General features: G+C 35.4%; 2 protein-coding genes across 2 annotated transcripts in view; both read right to left on the bottom strand.

The window, feature by feature from the left end:
• LOC111513432 (glutamyl aminopeptidase) overlaps window positions 1–18,780 on the bottom strand; it is a 40,289-nt gene that overhangs the window by 13,890 nt on the left and 7,619 nt on the right. Inside the window, exons 2-4 of the mRNA XM_074175158.1 lie at window positions 15,149–15,500; window positions 8,211–8,355; window positions 6,962–7,220 (exon numbers count right to left, since the gene is read on the bottom strand). Coding sequence (XP_074031259.1) covers window positions 6,962–7,220; window positions 8,211–8,355; window positions 15,149–15,500 — 756 coding nt within the window. The remainder of the gene's footprint in view (window positions 1–6,961; window positions 7,221–8,210; window positions 8,356–15,148; window positions 15,501–18,780) is intronic.
• On the bottom strand, window positions 16,309–18,374 carry LOC141482261 (uncharacterized). The gene is made up of 2 exons (XM_074175261.1): window positions 18,107–18,374; window positions 16,309–18,047 (listed from the first exon to the last, which is right to left on the bottom strand). The coding sequence occupies exon 2, from the start codon at window positions 17,235–17,237 to the stop codon at window positions 16,653–16,655; it is 585 nt and encodes a 194-aa protein (XP_074031362.1). The 5' UTR covers window positions 17,238–18,047; window positions 18,107–18,374; the 3' UTR covers window positions 16,309–16,652.

Here is an 18,780-nt window from a genome sequence, read left to right as displayed (position 1 = left end):
AAGAAGTGTTAGTTTATTGTGGAGAATATCAGAGGTTCTTATTTGTATAAGCTTAGTGATAGTGTTTCTCACATCAAATTAAACTGACAGAATAAAGTGTGTTACTTGATTACCAAGAAAGTTTTTCTGACAAAATGAGTTTTTTGCTAAACTCCTATAAAGAAATTTTTGATGACAATTTGGGAACTTTCAATAAATTTAAAGTATCTTTAAAATTGAAACCGACCGCTACTCCAAAATTTTTGAAGGCTAGACCGGTCCCTTTCGCAATTAAACCAAAAATTGAAGCGGAATTAAATAGGTTGGTACAAAATGGAGTTTTAATTCCGGTGGAGTTTTCGGAATGGGCAACACCTGTTGTTCCAATATTAAAGCCAAATGGAGGCATTAGACTATGTGACGATTTTAAAGTCACCCTTAATCCACAACTAGAAAATCAACATTTTCCTCTACCTAGAATTGAATATATTTTCAGCCAAATACAGGGTGGACAAAAATTTTCGAAAATTGACTTATCAGAAGCGTATCAACAGATTGTTTTAACGCCTGAATCACAAAAGTTAGTTACTATTACAACCCATAAAGGTTTATTTTCCTATACTCGCTTACCATATGGATGTGCTCCTGCTATTTTCCAAAATATAATGGAACAAATGTTTAATGAGCCTGGCATAGTATGCTTTCTTGATGACATTTTAATCACTGGCAAAAATGACCAAGAGCATTTAGAGCGTTTATCATCTGTATTCAGAATTTTACAAAATTCCGGTCTTAAAGTAAAAAAGGAAAAATGTTCATTTTTTAAAAATTCTGTCAACTATTTAGGACACGTTATTGATAGGGATGGGTTACACACCTCCAAAGACCGGGTTCGGGCAATAATAGAGGCAGCTGTACCATCCACGGTAACTGAACTGAAATCATTTTTGGGTGCGATTAATTTTTACTGTAAATTCTTACCAAATATCTCGCAAATCTTGGAGCCTCTGTATAGGTTATTAAAAAAAGATACTAAATGGCTATGGTCTGATGAATGCCAGGTAAGTTTTGAAAAAGCAAAAAAATTGCTACTCTCAAATTCTGTTCTCACGCATTTTGACCCCAACAAAAAAATTCAACTAAGCGTCGATGCCTCTCAGTTTGCATTAGGGGCTACCATTTCACATATTTTTGAAAACAATACTGAAAGACCAATAGCTTTCGCTTCCAGACTACTAAATTCATCTGAAATTAAATACTCACAAATCGAAAAGGAGGCGGCAGCTATCATCTTTGGAATTAAAAAATTTTATCAATATTTATTTTGCCAAAGATTCATATTAGTAACCGATCATAAGCCATTGTTGGCTATTTTTGGAAATAAACGGGGTTTACCCATGTTTGCTGCAAATCGGCTCCAACGGTGGGCCTACACTTTGTCAGCATTTGATTTCGATATCAAATTTGTAAATTCGGATAAAAATTATTCCGATTTTTTATCTCGCTTACCAATATCAGATTCAAAATCGAATACAATGGATTTCAAATTGAACACGGAATTTTCGTATATAAATTACGTAGAAGAATCTAATTTACCGATAGATGTTAAACGGATTAGAAAAGAAGTCGCAGTAGACCCCATTCTCAGTAAAAAATTTTTTTATGTGCAATATGGATGGCCTAAGAAATGTCCATCTGATATTTTCAGACCATTTTTCACACGAAAAAATGAAATCACAATTGAACAAGATTGTCTCATGTGGGGTTATAGAATAATAATACCAAAAAAATTCTGGAATTCTATCTTGGATGAATTGCATATCGCCCACATGGGTATGGTAAAAATGAAACAGTTTGCACGAGCTTATGTATGGTGGCCTTCAATAAATAGTCAAATCGAAAGTATAGCAAGCTCTTGCAGAGTTTGCTGTGCAATTTCTTCGAACTCAACAAGGTCATCTTTGTCAGTCTGGAAATGGCCTAGCTCTCCATGGACTCGATTGCATGCTGATTTCTTTGGACCGTGCTACAATAAATGGTTTTTGGTCATTGAAGATGCCTCATCCAAATGGATAGAATGTTCCGAAATGTCTAATATTACAGCTTCAGCCACAATAAAAATTTTCAGAGAGTTATTTTCGAGATTTGGTTTACCTTTAGAGATATGTACGGATAATGCAAAAACATTTACAGGTGGCGAATTTCAGAATTTTTTGAAGCAAAGCGGCATTAAACATCTCACGGGGGCACCGTATTATCCACGTACAAACGGGCAGGCCGAAAATGCAGTTAAATTACTGAAAAATACCATTATAAAGAGTAAAATTGAAAATCCATCTTTAGATACACATCTCATAATTCATAGATTTTTATTTCAATACAGAAACACACCACATTCAACTACTGGTGAAAAACCATGTAAATTACTTTTAGGACGAAATTTGAGAACCAAATTTGATCTTTTGTTGCCTTCCACGGAAAGGGTGGTGGAATCCAAGCAAAATTATCAACGAAAATATTACGGAAAACAAAAAAATCAAAAATTTTGCGAAACGATTGGGTATATGCCAGGGACTACCGTGCAAATGTTGAAAAATGGTGTCCAGGAAAAATTATACAAGATTTGGGCAGAAAAACTTTCTTGATCAAAACCGAAAGTGGATTAATATGGAAAAGGCATATCGACCAAATGAAAAGGGATATGGCTCCTAGAAATTGCTTTCCACAACAATCCGTGTCACCAAATGACGACCTTTCATTTATTCCACGATCGGTTTTGAGTGAAAAGCTAGTAAATGATAAGGATCGTGTAGAAGTAGAAACTTTGTTAGATAACAATGGTTCAGTTACTGAAAATGTAGTTAGTGATAGTGTAAATGTAGATACGGAAGAACAAGACATAACTAGTACTGAGGGTAGATTATTGAGGAGGCGTAGTCAAATCAAGGCGCCTGATCGACTTATTCTGTAAATGTGCTATGTTATAGGTTAGTCAATGTGAAAATGTATATATGTGTTTATATGTGTATATATGTATGTATGTGTATATATATATATATAATTAGATTATTAATTTGTATAATAAGAAATTAAGGAAAGGGATGTGATATATTGGTTTGCTCATTTATCTTTATATATATAAAAACAGTATCCTTTTTTGTACCTTTTCGGTCGACCTGCGATAAGCAGGACACATGGGCAGTTGACAAATTGGAGTGCGACATTAAACAGTTTAAATAACGTAACGGTGTTATAATTTCCACACCTTGGTCTGATCCTGAAAACTTTCAGGATACAACAACCTACTTCGCTTAATAATATACAGTCCACTGGAAGGGGCCAGCAAGCCCAAAAACTAAAATTGGGACCCAACAGCTTCTTTGAAACAGTTCCGTTACTGTTTCAGAAAAGTTCCATCAGTTGAGATTTCATCATTTTGAAATTCCGATAATTTCACAGGAAATCTAGATATAACAATAGACACTGGACAAGGACATACATGATAATTGGTTAGTTTGGGGATGCTCTAGTTAAGGGCTGGGACGTTAGGGGATATTGGATAATCGCCATCAACAAGATGGACTCCGGTGATCCATCTTATGTCTATTTGTGCCGACAATGCTGGATTATTATAATACAGATTCAGTGTTCGGAACCGGAAGCTTGAAACAAAACCATAGATGATGTGTCTTCGTAAAGGGAGATGTCACCGCCTTTTCAGACTCAGTGAGGAAGATAATGTAGATAACTGTACACGAAGAACGCGATTTAGATACTATTCGATATGAATTTTTCAGTCTACAGGTTTTTCCTACTTGTTATCGGTCCTCTTCACCGTTACATCTAAAAACTCCAAGTCATTGTGGAATTTCTTCTTTGGCAACCTCTCTTTGGCAGCCTCTCTTCTTGTGTGAGGAATTCGTCCCTCAGTTGAAATTCTCAGTTCCACACACAGCATTCTAGTAATTTCATGATTTCTCCTATTAATTGAATAGAACCGGCCAATACTTGATGAAAATCCATATTAAAAAACTAATTGATACAGTTTATTGTATGATTTTCACTATAACGATTTATAGTGAAAATTTCTCCTATCGGTAACCTCATTCTATCTTCCGGGTCTTCGTTCTTTCCTGGCTTTTTCTGAATGATTTAGCTTTTCCGACAGGAACGTTGGTGTTATAGACTTTCCACATCAAAACTGAATAATTGATCTTGTTCTCTGACTTCCATTCTCGACAAAATGCCTTGAATTCTTCACAAAAAAATGAAGATTTTCCTTGTAGTGTTGAATGATTGGAAGTAGGATGCTGGGACAAGTGGTTGAATCCCTGGAACTGGTGAGCGGGTAGTCCAAACAGGTGCGGAAAGACCCCCAACCTGTTTCGAACACGAGTGTAAAACTCTAGTGACGATGAGAAATTCATTATAATAGACGAAACTAGCGCTAACATAAAGAAACAAAACACAACGTCCTACTTAACTTTCAACAAGGAATCTAGTGGTCCAATTGGAATTGTTCTTGAACCGCATTTGAAGGGCTTTTCGTTTTTGAAATCGAAAATAGTGAAAGTTATTCTATTTATCTATTACCTCTAATATCTCTATTTATCTGTAGGGTAACTCGTAATCTTACTTTATCGTAACCCAGAAACAACTGTGTGAACCTATGGCGAATTAAGTCGTTTGAGATACTTGTCAGAGTCATTTAGTCTCCTTCGCCTTGAACTTTGAGGTATTTTTTAGGATGACTTCGCCTCTCATTTTACGAAGACGTACTTTGACAATAGTTTGTCCTTAAGGATTTCATTAACCTTTTACCTATATGAATATTTGAACGCGACTTTTCCGCTCGTTTCAATGCTCGTACCAAAAAAAAAGGGGTTTCTTAGCCGAAGGATATCTAAGCCGTAACCTTTTGTTTTATCATCAAACCCGTGAAGTAACACATGGAGACACATACGTAAAAACAAAGTATATTTTATAGGAATAAAATTTCTTGACGATTATGAAAGAATCATAACCTTGTTATTTTGGAAGATATTTCAATGTTCATCGTTGGAGGCAGTATAACAGTGCGGAAGTAAATAGTCCCGCCCTCTCTTAACTTTTGAACGGGGGAAGATACCAAAGTCGGGCGAAATTTGTGTGTGAAGGAATCACTTTTAGTATTCTTTGATAGAAGAGTGATTTCACTCGCTTTCAACTTTTTTTTTTCCAAATAGAAAGGAAGTTTTGAGATCCTCCACTCGAACGGTATTTCAAATATCTATACAAAAACCATTACTATTGATTTGAATTACTGGGTGCAGAGTTATTGGTGTATGAATTAGAGACTAGTAGAAACGATTTGTAACCAGCAGGAATATTAGGAATTCGAATTGTTGGCCGGATATAGCTAAAGGAATATCTGACTGGAGATCTATATTTGGAAATTCTTAAAATCTCATTTACCCATACTATCAAGAAATTGTGGCCTATAGTCAAGATGAATTCGAAAATCCAATTGTTCTTCAACCCCACATTTTTTAGCCCTATAAGGGATTGGTTGGATCAGGAATGTAGATTGGTACACACGGCCTATTCACTGGATTTGACTACATCAAATCGAACGTTTTGATATGAATTTTCATCAAGTATCGGCTAGTTCCATTCAATTCTTGACAAGGAACCAGGTCAAATTGGGAAAGATCTTCAGCGGTATGGTTACTCCAAAAAACTGGCGGAACAGAGAGAGATAGAGGTCGTCACAGTCAGTGCAATCCCTTTTTTACGTCAGGGAAGTATCGGAGGGTTAGGAAGAATTGGATTCGAGTACAATATCAGAACCTGGTGTAATCACTCAGAACCCTTTTCATGTAAAATCTTTCGTCAAAAACTCTCGACCTGCCACATTCTTGGTAGATAAATAATGAGAAGATCCAACGAACTTCGGCATTTCAGTTACAAAGGTACAACTTAAGTGACGCAGCACTTGTTGGCATATCTATTTTCAATGTTGATCACATTTGGGAATTAATTGATATAAGGTGAAAGATTTGTTTGTATTATAGTCCATAAATTAAAGATCTGAACACAATACGTAATATAGATTTCGATTTTGGCACCATCACCATGTGTACAAAGTTCAAGAGAAAGTTTAAAGAAGCTAAATACATGTTGACCAAGGACGCATTCAGCCAGGCTAGTGACTACTTAGATTTCTGTTAAGATCACGAAAAACATTTTTCATTGTCTCCTCACTGCAAATACGCAACGCATATGAACTTAGTCTCAGTCTCTTTTGTGAGGGTCAAGCGTGGTATTTTTGACAGACACCTGAGTGACGGAGCCATTGGAGAGACGACTTGAATACGATTTTCAGCTCTACGAATGGTGGACAAAAAACATGAAAGCTAACAGACAAAAACACCTTTCGGTTGTGGTGCAGGTGTTTTCAGTCGCAGACCCAGGACAGAGATACCAACCTGCCTAGGAACCTATGCGACTAGGACTCTCCCAGGATTGGCTCACTCCAAGGCGTTTATTCACCCTTCGAAGATTGTCGGAAGATAGTATGTGTCGCCTCTGTTTGGAAAATGATGAAACAGCAGAGCACATACTTTGTGCTCAGGTTTTTAGAGTTCGGCAGAGCCGTACTCTTACCATCCGATCTGATAGACCACTCACCATACAAACCAATCGATCTCGTTAGGAAGCTGGGTTTATTTGGTCGAGTATTAATAGCTGTGTGCCACAATAAATCCTTGCGGGTTCCGGTAGAGGTTCGAATAGACCCACCCTCTTTGGACCTAACCTAACCTAACAGGCAGATTGAGGTGTTATTTTCAGTAGAGTGAAGTTCAATCAATTAAAAAAAAAAGAAATGATATTCTTTGTAATCGCTTATAGTGAGTTCCTTGACAGTGAAAATTTGTCTTTCGAAGGAATTAAAATATCATGCTAATCGAAAAATAAAATTGATTTATAATAATGGACTTACCTAATTTTGGTAAAGGATAACTAATATTAGTATATTCAGAATAAAATGTTATTGCCCTTTTTGTACAATTAGCGGCAAATGAATTATTTTCTTCATTAGCATTTCTAGTATAGATTCTTACTGGAACATTCCGGTCATTTTCCTTAATTACTTCTTCATAGAATGGATACTCTATGAAAGCGAAAGACACCAAGTAGGTTGACATCTTCACGGATGTAGCAAAATCGTATACTACTCCATTGCTAGCTATAAATGTGGCCTGAAAAAAATATTTTTTGAATAAATTCGTGGGATAACGAAAATTATTTCGAATTAATTTTATTGAACATCTTGTGAATGGAACTATTTTCTGGGTTACCAATAAATATACTGAAATTACTGAGAAATTACTAACTCTTTAGGGGGGGAAAATGCTGTAGAGGTATTTGATTTTCCCATCGTCAATGACCTTAAAAATATCTATGCGTCGCTTCTACGGTAAGAAGTACAAAACTATTCAAGTGAAAACTGAAAACATTGATTCGATGGTCCAGACAAAGTTTACACTGGCAGCTCTGCTTTAATCTTTTTTGAGTCGTGTTTAGATTACGAAGAGCTAACGATAAAAATTACTGTACAATTGAAAACAACCCAAAGTCAATCAATAATACAGAAATTTAAATAACATTACGATCAGAAATATATGATGTTTTGACAGGGGTAATAATAGAATTGGAAAGTTTGGAAATTTACAATGACTAAATGACTGATTTAGATAGTTATCTATTTAAATTTTAAATGAGATATTTTTTATGGTTTTTAGTTTTGACAAATGAGGGCTTATAGACTTTTCACAAAATTTCTCTTTTGTGTTATAAAGATTATTCATTATAAATGAAAATAGTTGAGTTACAAAGAACAATATATTACGTGGGCCAGGTCGATCTTCAACGATAAACTACTACAAATCAAATGCGATGTTTTTAAAACACTTAATAGCCGGTAAGAAAATCAACAAACTTTGTCAAAACCATTTTTCGAGCTTGTAGGCTAAGTTTGAGCCCGTAATTAAGGTAAAAAAATGGTGGGTTTAATTCATCTATTTGGTTTTGATTTTGATTATTTCACCATGTAGTGGCTGTTATCGTTGTGACATATTTTTTTATACCTGCCTCTGGTTTCGTTCAATGTGGGTATGCGTTTTAGGCCTTTCAGTCTTAATAATATTTCGCTTACGTTCAAGTAATAGATTCAATTCAATTCTACTTACGATTTCAGGCATATTTGAAATAGCTTTGTATGTTTTGTTTGGTGATATTAACCGTATATTGAATTTGGCTTTGAAACTAGGTTCATCAAAACACGGGAACACTTTTCTTGCATGTGTAGGTTCCATTTCAGTAACATATAAATACCTGAAAAAAGCTTTTTGGGTGAATATGTTTTGTGTGTGGTTAATGTTTGGTGGAATTGCTGGTATCTACCGGTACACCTTTGTGCATGTTGTAATGTATTAGTAATTATACACTTTTCCTTAGGAAAAGAAGTATGAATAATCTAAACTGATTTTTCACTTGATTGAAATTTGCGATATGTTGCACCAACTTTTTTTTAGGAAAAATGTTGAAAGATTCAAAGAAGCTGAAAACATAAATACAGTTTGCATTGTACAAAAAGAAGACCAAAAAGTTGCAATTTTCAGAACTATAGACGGCTGTAACTCTGGAAATGAGGGAGAGCATCGATTTTCTTTTTCGGTTTCGTAATCTACACGTCAAAATACGTATGTACACTCAATTTTTTTCAAATTGAATGATGCAGACTATCCAGAATTTCATCATAACTGGAACATTGTTTTTCAGCAGTTCGGACTTTCATTGTCTATACTCTATACCAAAGAAGAAACTCACCTCAGCTTCTTGTGCAGAGCTAGAGACAATAACATCATACCCAAAGGTTTTTTTTGCTAAAATCGCCAATCCCAGGAGAGAGAGCCAAACGTATATTGGAACGCGCCAGCCAATCACTGATAAGGTCTCAAATTAATTACCAACGTTGGAAGAGGTCAACTCTGAGTCAGGATGCCACAGAACGATTTGAAGAAATGAGAGGATCATGGACCAATATTTGCCAAGATTGAAAGCACGTGCTTGAAGATCCGACAAGACACGGAGAATACCCATAATAGGAAGTGGGGAAAGTTGGTGAGGAAACAATGCCCTAATGCAGACTGAAAACAGGACAACTATGAAGTCGCCAACGTTATCAACATGAATTCCCGCCCGCTCACTGACATAGAGGAATCCTCATCACCATCACCATCAAGATCTTACCTGCAGATAAGGTAAACGCTACTGTTGTGATAGATACTGATCTCTACGAACAGGAGAGGTGTTCCAGAAAGGAAAACACACAAAGATCTTAAGGGACCCTACTGCATCAATTAAAAGGAAGTTGTACCAGATGTTGAAAAAACACCAAGTCTATTTTTCGGAAAAAGAGAGATCATCACTAACACCGCACAGTAAGACCCCTCATTTGTATGGACTACCCAAAATCCACAAGAAGGATGTTTCGCTCAGACCGATCATTAGCTCCAGAGAATTAGCCACTCTGAACTTTTACTATCAATAATTAAACCACTTCAAGGAAAAACATCATCTTTTGTGAAAATAATAGGGGCAAAGTCGAAGAGCAAAATCAACTGATCAGTTTCGACATGAAGAGCCTCTACATCAACGTCCCTGTCGAAGAAGCACTTCAAATCAGACAGAGGGAGCTATCTGAAGATGGGGACCTGAAAGATATAACAAACTTACCGATACAAGTAATCACGTCTATGAAGAACAGTATTTTGGGGTTGCAGTCACGAATTATGGAAAATAATGTCATGAAAATCAACAGATAAATAAATAAGTACCATTCTGATCATTTCCATATTGATTTCAATTCAAGAGCCACCGGTAGACAGCTGTTTCAGCCTATTGGGCATCGTCAGTACCGGGCAGGCGGTCCTCAATTGAAGACAAAATGTGAAAAAACAAGGAATGCACTTAATAAAAATAACTGCGTACAGTACAGTACTACTATATATATATATATATATATATATATATATATATATATATATTTCAATATTGATTCTACAAAAAGGATTTGAAGCTTTATATCTTCTATTAATTATCTGCGAGCGCTTTCGACAGTTGGTAGTACTGTCATCATCTGGCACTCCTCAAACTATATATATATATATATATATATATATATATATATATATATATATATATATATATATATATATATATATATATATATATATATATAATATATTATACACCCTGTATATATATATATATATATATACAGGGTGTTTCAGAATTCGACGGACAAACTTATACCACGTCATTCCTCTTGCGAAATGATGAAAAATGAGGTAGGACATGTGTGTCCGGAAATGAGCCGTTTCAGAAATACAGGGCGTTGAAGTTGCAAAATAAAAAGACCCTTTTCGTCGTAGCTCCCGGACTAAAAGGAATAAATTAATGAAACTCAGCAAATCGATTACGAGCTAGAATGTGCTTCCTCCAGTGGTATGTTTGCTTCAGTATCAGTAGCCAGTGGCGTTCCAGCGGGGTAATAGCTTATATTTCCCCCCTTATTTTTTACGCCACTGACTTTATATCCACAACCGTCTTTTTTTTGAATTCCTTGATCAATTTTACGTAAAAACCAAATAAACATTCACTATGAAAAAACCAGTAGTTTTCGAGAAAAATTGAGTTGAACTGATAGGTGCATTCTCATATGGGAATATTAATAATCGAGTAAAATAATCGAAATTCCAAAACCAAAATTATTTGAACTCTTTCATCATTCTACCATTCATTGTGTGCTTGAAAAATTATTCACTTCGGCAACATATTGCGGATTTTCTACCATTTTACCAACTTTTTTTGCAGATATGTTGTGAGCCCGCAGACCTACTGAATGGCTTTACCTCGAGATTTATTTTTTAATAAAATGTTCCATCCAAACGATTTTCAAAGACAATTACGAATAGTTGGCAAAACTGAACTCAGAATGTTTTATCGAATTATCTTCTCTCACTGGGTAAAAATCCAAGTTTTATCGATTAACCAAAATACCATTATTTGTTTCAACCTTAGCCATCTACAATGTTTCCTGGGCATATCTATTATAGTTTTGTTAGATAACTGTACCGATATTCTCGAGTTCTTCAGCCACTGGTTGAATAGTTTCAGAATACATTCAAGTGACTTATAACAATCTTTGATCCACCTAAGCAATGAGGATTACTTTATTCATTGACAACAATAAATTTGTTAGGGGGCTGTGGAAATGAAATGAGATTCGTATGACACTTCTAAGTTAACGTAGCTGTCAGAAAGTGTTTGATTGTGTATTTCGTATAATAAAAATGAATTTTACATTCGAAGAGTTAGCGGACATGCACCTTATTTATGGAAAATCGGGACGAAATGGAAGGTTGGCACAAAGAATGTATCGTGAAAATTTTCCTGGAAGAAATAGAATTCCTAATTGGAAAACGTTCGAAAACGTGGACAGAAGACTCAGGGAAACAGGAAGTTTTTTAATTACCAGAAGGAATGCAGGTATACAGAGAACGGTAAGAAATTATATCACAGAAGAGGAGATATTGAACTATCCTGCTGAACATCCGTCTGAAAGTAGTAGATCTATAGCTAAAGTGCTGCATGTGTCTTCATCATCTGTTTGGAGGACTTTGCATGAACAGCAGTTATACCCATATCGACTGAGAAAAGTTCAGGCACTGAAACCAGAGGACTATCCAGATCGAATTGAATTTTCTCGATGGTTTTTAAGTATGTGGAGAAATAATCCGGAATTTATCAAGCAAGTGTTATACACTGATGACGCAAAATTCACAAGGGAAGGTATTTTCAATTCTCGCAATAGCCATATTTGGGCCGAGGAAAATCCTTTTGCTATTCATCCTCATGGCCATCAAACAAAATTTTCATTGAATGTTTGTATATAGTAGAAAACCGTTTAGTTGGTCCTTATCTTTTATCAGATAATTTGAATGGGGACAATTATAGCACTTTCTTGGGAGAAGTATTGCCTGAATTGTTAGAAGATGTTCCTCTGAATATCCGGAATGGAATGTGGTTTCAGCACGACGGTGCTTCTGTTCATTTTTCGTTAGCTGCTAGAGAGTACCTAAATCGGAAATTCGGTGACAATTGGATTGGTCGAGGTGGACCCCACAAATGGCCTGCCAGATCACCAGATTTGAATCCTGTTGACTATTTTTTTTGGGTTCATATGAAGTCACTGGTTTATGAAACAGAACCAAAAAGCCAAGAAGAATTAGTCGCCCGCATTCAAGCTGCATCGATAACGATTGCCGAAAATTTAGAATCATTTGAAAAAGTGCGATTTTCTATGTTGCGCCGTTGCAGATCGTGTATAAGTGTTGACGGAAAAAAATTCGAACAATTACCCTATTGATTATTCATCAGATGTTCTCATTATTATTCAAAAGCACATTTGAATTTTCAATGTAAATTTCAAAAAGAAATTCGTGTTTATGACTCACTGTTCTAGAATTTCAACAGTATTGTTTCTTATCACATTATCTAAAATATGTGTAGAGAAGGTATATTTTGAACATGATATTTCTACTCAAAGATGAATTATGAGTACCGACATCCAACTAAGAGTTATGTAATTAGCTGTAAATAGACAACTTCCATTTCTTCATTTATTTAAAAAACTTCATTTACTGACTAGAGTTAGCGAAGATCTTATCAGATGGTTATTCAAATAAATTGACTTCTTCCAAATACATTTCTTTTTTTCAGGCGTATAATTAGAGTCTACTGGTGAAATTTTATTTTCGGCTTCATCTGTGAAAATTTGAAAACACTGTATACTTTGAGAATGTTTTTCATTTTCTTATTGATGAATATTCTTCAAGATATTTACGATTCTACAATGAGAAGTGTGATTTCACGAATGGGAAAGACAGGATAATTGTGAACAAAAAATAATTTTCCCAAAATCCAGAATAATGGTGTTATTTCAGGATTATTGGAGCCTAACTCAGTCGAGATTCCGAATGATCGCAAATTTCATTTGGGGTCACTTTTTTTCAGATCACAAAGTCACTCGAAGATCTGAGAACAATGAAAACATTTCAACAATGAAATCTATTGACAAGCACGAAAATAAGCCTCAAGAGTTATGATTTGTCATTACAATATGCTAAACATAACAAAAATTGGTACGATGATAGAAAACCCACAATAATTACCATCACTTGCAAGCGCTAAATTAATGGTAAAATCATAAAAGAGTTCAAATAATTTTGGTTTTGGAATTTCGATTATTTTAATCGATTATTCCCATATAAGAATGCACGTATCAGTTCAACTCAATTTTTCTCGAAAACTACTGGTTTTTTCATAGTGAATGTTTATTTGGTTTTCACGTAAAATTGATCAAGGAATTCAAAAAAAAGACGGTTGTGGATATAAAGTCAGTGGCGTAAAAAATAAGGGGGGAAATATAAGCTATTACCCCGCTGGAACGCCACTGGTTACTGATACTGAAGCAAACATACCACTGGAGGAAGCACATTCTAGCTCGTAATCGATTTGCTGAGTTTCATTAATTTATTCCTTTTAGTCCGGGAGCTACGACGAAAAGGGTCTTTTTATTTTGCAACTTCAACGCCCTGTATTTCTGAAACGGCTCATTTCCGGACACACATGTCCTACCTCATTTTTCATCATTTTGCAAGAATGACGTGGTATAAGTTTGTCCGTCGAATTCTGAAACACCCTGTATATATATATATATATATATATATATATATATATATATATATATATATATATATATATATATATATATATATATATATATATATATATATATATATATATATATATATATATAATACGGAATAATGTTGGGGATGCAGTCAAAAATTGCTGGGCTGTTGTTTAAAGAATACTCTTTGTTATATGGTCGAGCTTTCGAGAATGTTTATTCCCTTTATCAAGACATCTACAATCTCGAAAGCTCGACCATATAACAAAGAGTATTCTTTAAACAACAGCCCAGCAATTTTTGACTGCATCCCCAACATTATTCCGTATTTCTCCTTAACTAGTCAGTCAAGACTACCCATCGCTATATATATATATATATATATATATATATATATATATATATATATTTATATATATATATATATATATATATATATATATATATATATTTATATATATATATATACCCACAAGAAGTCCCGAAGTCTGGTTGAGATACGTGGACGACACCTTCATAATATGGAACCGTGGGAATACAGAACTAGAAGTACACCAACATCCTAAGTCCTTCCATCAATTTCACAATGGAGAAGGAAGTTTACAACGAATTGCTATTCTCAGACGTATTGGTGGAGAGAACGACACTGAATGGGAAATATCTGTATATCGAAAACCCACTCACACAGGACAGTATCTGAACCAGGAATCCAACCACCATCAATCGACTTAGAGAGAAATCATCAAGACTCTACTTGACCGTGCCTTCGGGCTTTGTAATACAGAGGAAGGTCTCGAAAAGGAACTAGACATCATCAAAAATGACCTTCAACGGAATGGTTACTCCATAGTGATGGTGGAACAGGCTTCAGCTAGAAGACAGCAAGAGCTCCACAAGGAAAAGAAGTCGCCACAACCAGTACTTGTACTTCCCTACATCAGAGGATTGTCAGAAAGGATAAGAAGGATTGGGTCCAAGTATAACACCAGAACCTGCTTCAGATCTGGGAACACTATCCCTAGCAGCCTCACGAAAACCAGGCCACCAAACACGAAGATTTCACTCGTGACCCATTTGAGAAAATATAAAAACTGAAGTCTACGCGAATGAAAATCGCGGGGCTGCTAGTTCTCAGTAATATTGTTATTGAATCAATCATGTGTTAGGTAGTTTATGGATGCACTATTTTTCTGAAGAATACTTCAAAATTAATAATTCAGAAATATGTTTCCATAATTGAAATTCAACAAGAATATTTTCCATGAAGGTGTAAAAATTATCAAACCATGCAGATTTAAACATTTTCAAGAAAAAAATGCTAGTTGAAATTATTTAGGACTTCACCCAGTGTGCATTTATTATACTTACATTTTTTCTTCGTAATATTCATAGGAAGCTTTGATGAATCCATAAGTCGTTTCAATCAGTGGCGCTGAATAGCTTATATGTACAGTATGTTCTCCAGGTTGGAGCGTCTCGTTTTCGTACTTTACTGATAATTTATCGTCCTGCTCGAGAGAAAATATCGCCTTTATCTCATTGATATGAACCTCAGTAATATTCAATTGAGAGCTATGTAAGATTATATCCTGTAGATCTGTTTTTGTTCTTACATAAATTCGAACTTCTCCGAAGAATATTTCGTTGTCAAAATCCGGACGAATTTTTATGGAGTAATGGTTTGGTATGATTTCAGAAGAAAGGCGGTAACTTGAGTAACCTGTAAGTGAATTTCGTGTGAATTATTTAATTGAAACCAATTCAATCACCTTGGAATTATAATTCCAAGTTGTGTATATGATCACGTTAATGAAATGAATAAAAACACTTTTGTCTAATTAACACTAGTTAATTTTATTTATACAACCGATTTCGGATTTAACCTCATTATCAAGTATAAAACTAAAAAGTTTGAAAACTCGGTAATATCGGGAGTTTTCAGGTAATATGTTAGAATAGGTAGTTGAACGACAGGTAGTTGTATGAACCAGGGTGTCAACTTTGAAATTCAACACTGAAGATTCAAGGGGTTGTTAAATTGATAAATTCAAGAGTGGATACCTACATAACTCGAGTTGCTCGTCTGGGGATATATATTTCTGGTTTTTAATTGATTTGTTAACAACAAATTAATTTTTATCCCTTTATTACATATGTATTACATATATGACAACCTCAAAATCCTACACAATCATTGATGAGAAAGCGGAAAAAATATACCAACCAGCCCTGGTCTCCCCTATAATATAGGGGAGAGCGGGGCTGGTTGGTACGCTTTTCAAATTGAAGCCCCTCTAATTTTTTTATTGATAGATAGTGAGAAAATACATTTGATTTCCAGATTAGTGTTGTTTTGTTTATGTAAATTTCAAATTACATAATGTTTGGACCTATTCTAAATCCAGAATTTAATTTTTTCCTTAAGGATGCAAGTGTACCAAGCAACCCGTATTTGGGGATGGTTGGTACATACCTTGGGGTTGGTTGGTCAAGGTAAAAACTAAGGGAATGATTATTGTTTTTATTTTTTAATGTAAGAATCAGTCTGCAAAAAAAATTATAATACAAAAGAAAACGGTACCTATCCGTTAAAAAAGTGAATAATCTAGTCAGAACCATCCGAATCACAATCATGACAAACGTAGAACAAGCCCACATCTGCGCATTTTTCATGTGCCTACAATTTGCATTGGGTGCACTGAATCCATTTCTCGTCAGGCAAACTATTTGACCAGGGTTCAACGCAAAGCAGGCAGAAGGTTTCTTCATCACTGCTTGAATCGTCTTTAATTTTTGAATTCTTCGCATTTGCTTGTTTTTTTGTGTTCATTTTGGTTTTGCCAAAGATCTGCTTTTTTTTATCGATCTCGTTTTATTTTCTTTCTTCTTCTAATGCATCTTCAATAGGCGTATCTGTCAAGATTTCAGATTTTCTTTTTGTGCGACCCAGTTGCACTTTCCTTTCTGCGGCTTTTGGAAACGGCTTCAAATTTTCGAGATCTGTAAAACTACATGTTGCTACCTTGTTAGATGACTGGAGACACTGAGAATTCTGGGGCGTGGGCGTCTTACTTTCTGCAATTCTGCTTGGTCCAGCTTGTTGCAAGTCTTCGTTGGAATTAGTCTCTTGGTCTGGTAAGGGGTTGTCGACACGGTTTAAAGCCTCTTCGATGGGTGTAGTTTGACCAAGTTCAGGTAGATCTGCTTTAACTCCCAATACTTCACCAGGATTTACGTTTTGCTCAATATCTTGCAAATCTTGTTCAGGATCTGGTCTATCTGTAACATAAGCAGCCATAAATTCACTGTCCGGAAAAATATCCCTCTTAGATGAATAAATTCCGGAAACCTGGAATCCAGCTGTAATGTTGCTTGGAGTTGCCGCTAATGGTAGTGCAGTACGAACAATACTGGGTATGTCATAAATGGTCATCGTTGCATCCGGACGATTAGTCATCCAAGAATCACAAGCACTATTGACATACTTCTTTAACGGTCCATACACACGCGATCCAGAGGTTGGAGCTCATGGCTACAGTGGGGCGGAAAGGATAAATAACACTGTTACGCCGTGATCTTTGCAGATGTTTAGTGCTTCGGGAGATAAATGCGAACCGTAGTTGTCTATCAAAAGAAGGAGAGGGTTTTCTTTATACGCCTTGGAGTATTGAATAAAATGCTGGATATATTGTATAAAATGAACTTCTTTCATCCAGCCTGATAGATTGACACTTACATCGCTTCCAGGCAGGGCATCTCTAAGAATGAACACGAGAACATATGAAGAAAGTTGGCACGGTATTTTCAGCAGCAGAAACAGCACACGTCAAAGTTACAAGCGTACCGCGTTCTGCCGAAATAACTCTTCCCACTTGTTTGACACCACGTCTACCCACAATTCGGTCAGGTCTCTGAACTGTAGTAATTCCTTTTTCGTCCATATTCCAGATGTCCACATGATTAAAGTTATACCTTCTAAGAACAATTTCTAGATTGCTGAAAAATCTGTCTACATTTGTTTTATTGAAGCTCGTGGCTCTAGAAAAACTGGTGGCTTCAGGTGTCCTTATAGCCAATCCAAATGATGTTAACCAGTCGGAGCCTGCCATCTCCTTTCTCTTCCAGCTACTTGGAACCTTCAGGTGGAAAGAAGTTGCATATAAGTAAGCTAATATTTTCACTTCTTTGGGCGTAAGACCATAGTAAATATCGGCAGTTTTTTTTTTATGTAATCTGTGAGATTGGACTCTTGAAGCTCGGTGAAAATCTAAAACCAAAAATTTTACTAGAAACTAGATCATCAAGTATATTTTTTGAAAAACTTACCTGTCTATTTTTAAAGTATCCAACAACTGTTGAAGCCATTTCTCTTTCTGATTGTAGTTCCTCTAGTGTAAACTTGAAGCAATATCTTCCATGTGTTGAATGTGTTGAATGGAATTTCGAAGTCACTGGCAGCAAATCTTAAAGATTGCCCTTCCAATTTTACGGGTCTGACCGCCCTTGGCATAATATCTGGGGGTGTTTTGCCTCTTTCCAATTTTCTTTTAAGCGTACGCATTTAAATGAAGGTTTCCTAAAAGAGCCAGCTAGTAGCAAAACAAAAAAAAACGTAAAGCTAGCCCCCGGGGTTGCTTGGTACACTGTACCAACCAGCCCCTTGCAGTTTGTAACAACCATCCCTAATGCAATTTTTTACGTAAGTAAGTATTGACAAAAGTGCAAATTTTCTTAATATATATATATATATATATATATATATATATGTATATATATATATATATATATATATATATATATATATATATATATATATATTTCAATAATAAATTCTACAAAAAGGATTTGAAGCTTTATATCTTCTATTAATTATCTGCGAGCGCTTTCGACAGTTGGTAGTACTGTCATCATCTGGCACTCCTCAAACTGAACTGGTCATCCTGTTGTCTGTCTCTTTATACGGTCAGAGCGTCTTAACTCAGGTATTTCAGGTACTTTAG

Source organism: Leptinotarsa decemlineata, unplaced genomic scaffold (genome assembly GCF_025532065.1).
Source record: "Leptinotarsa decemlineata unplaced genomic scaffold, Ldec_3_MD MMD2_tig00000882_RagTag_RagTag, whole genome shotgun sequence".
Lineage (NCBI taxonomy): Eukaryota > Metazoa > Arthropoda > Insecta > Coleoptera > Chrysomelidae > Leptinotarsa > Leptinotarsa decemlineata.
This window is presented reverse-complemented; position numbering and strand designations above follow the sequence as displayed.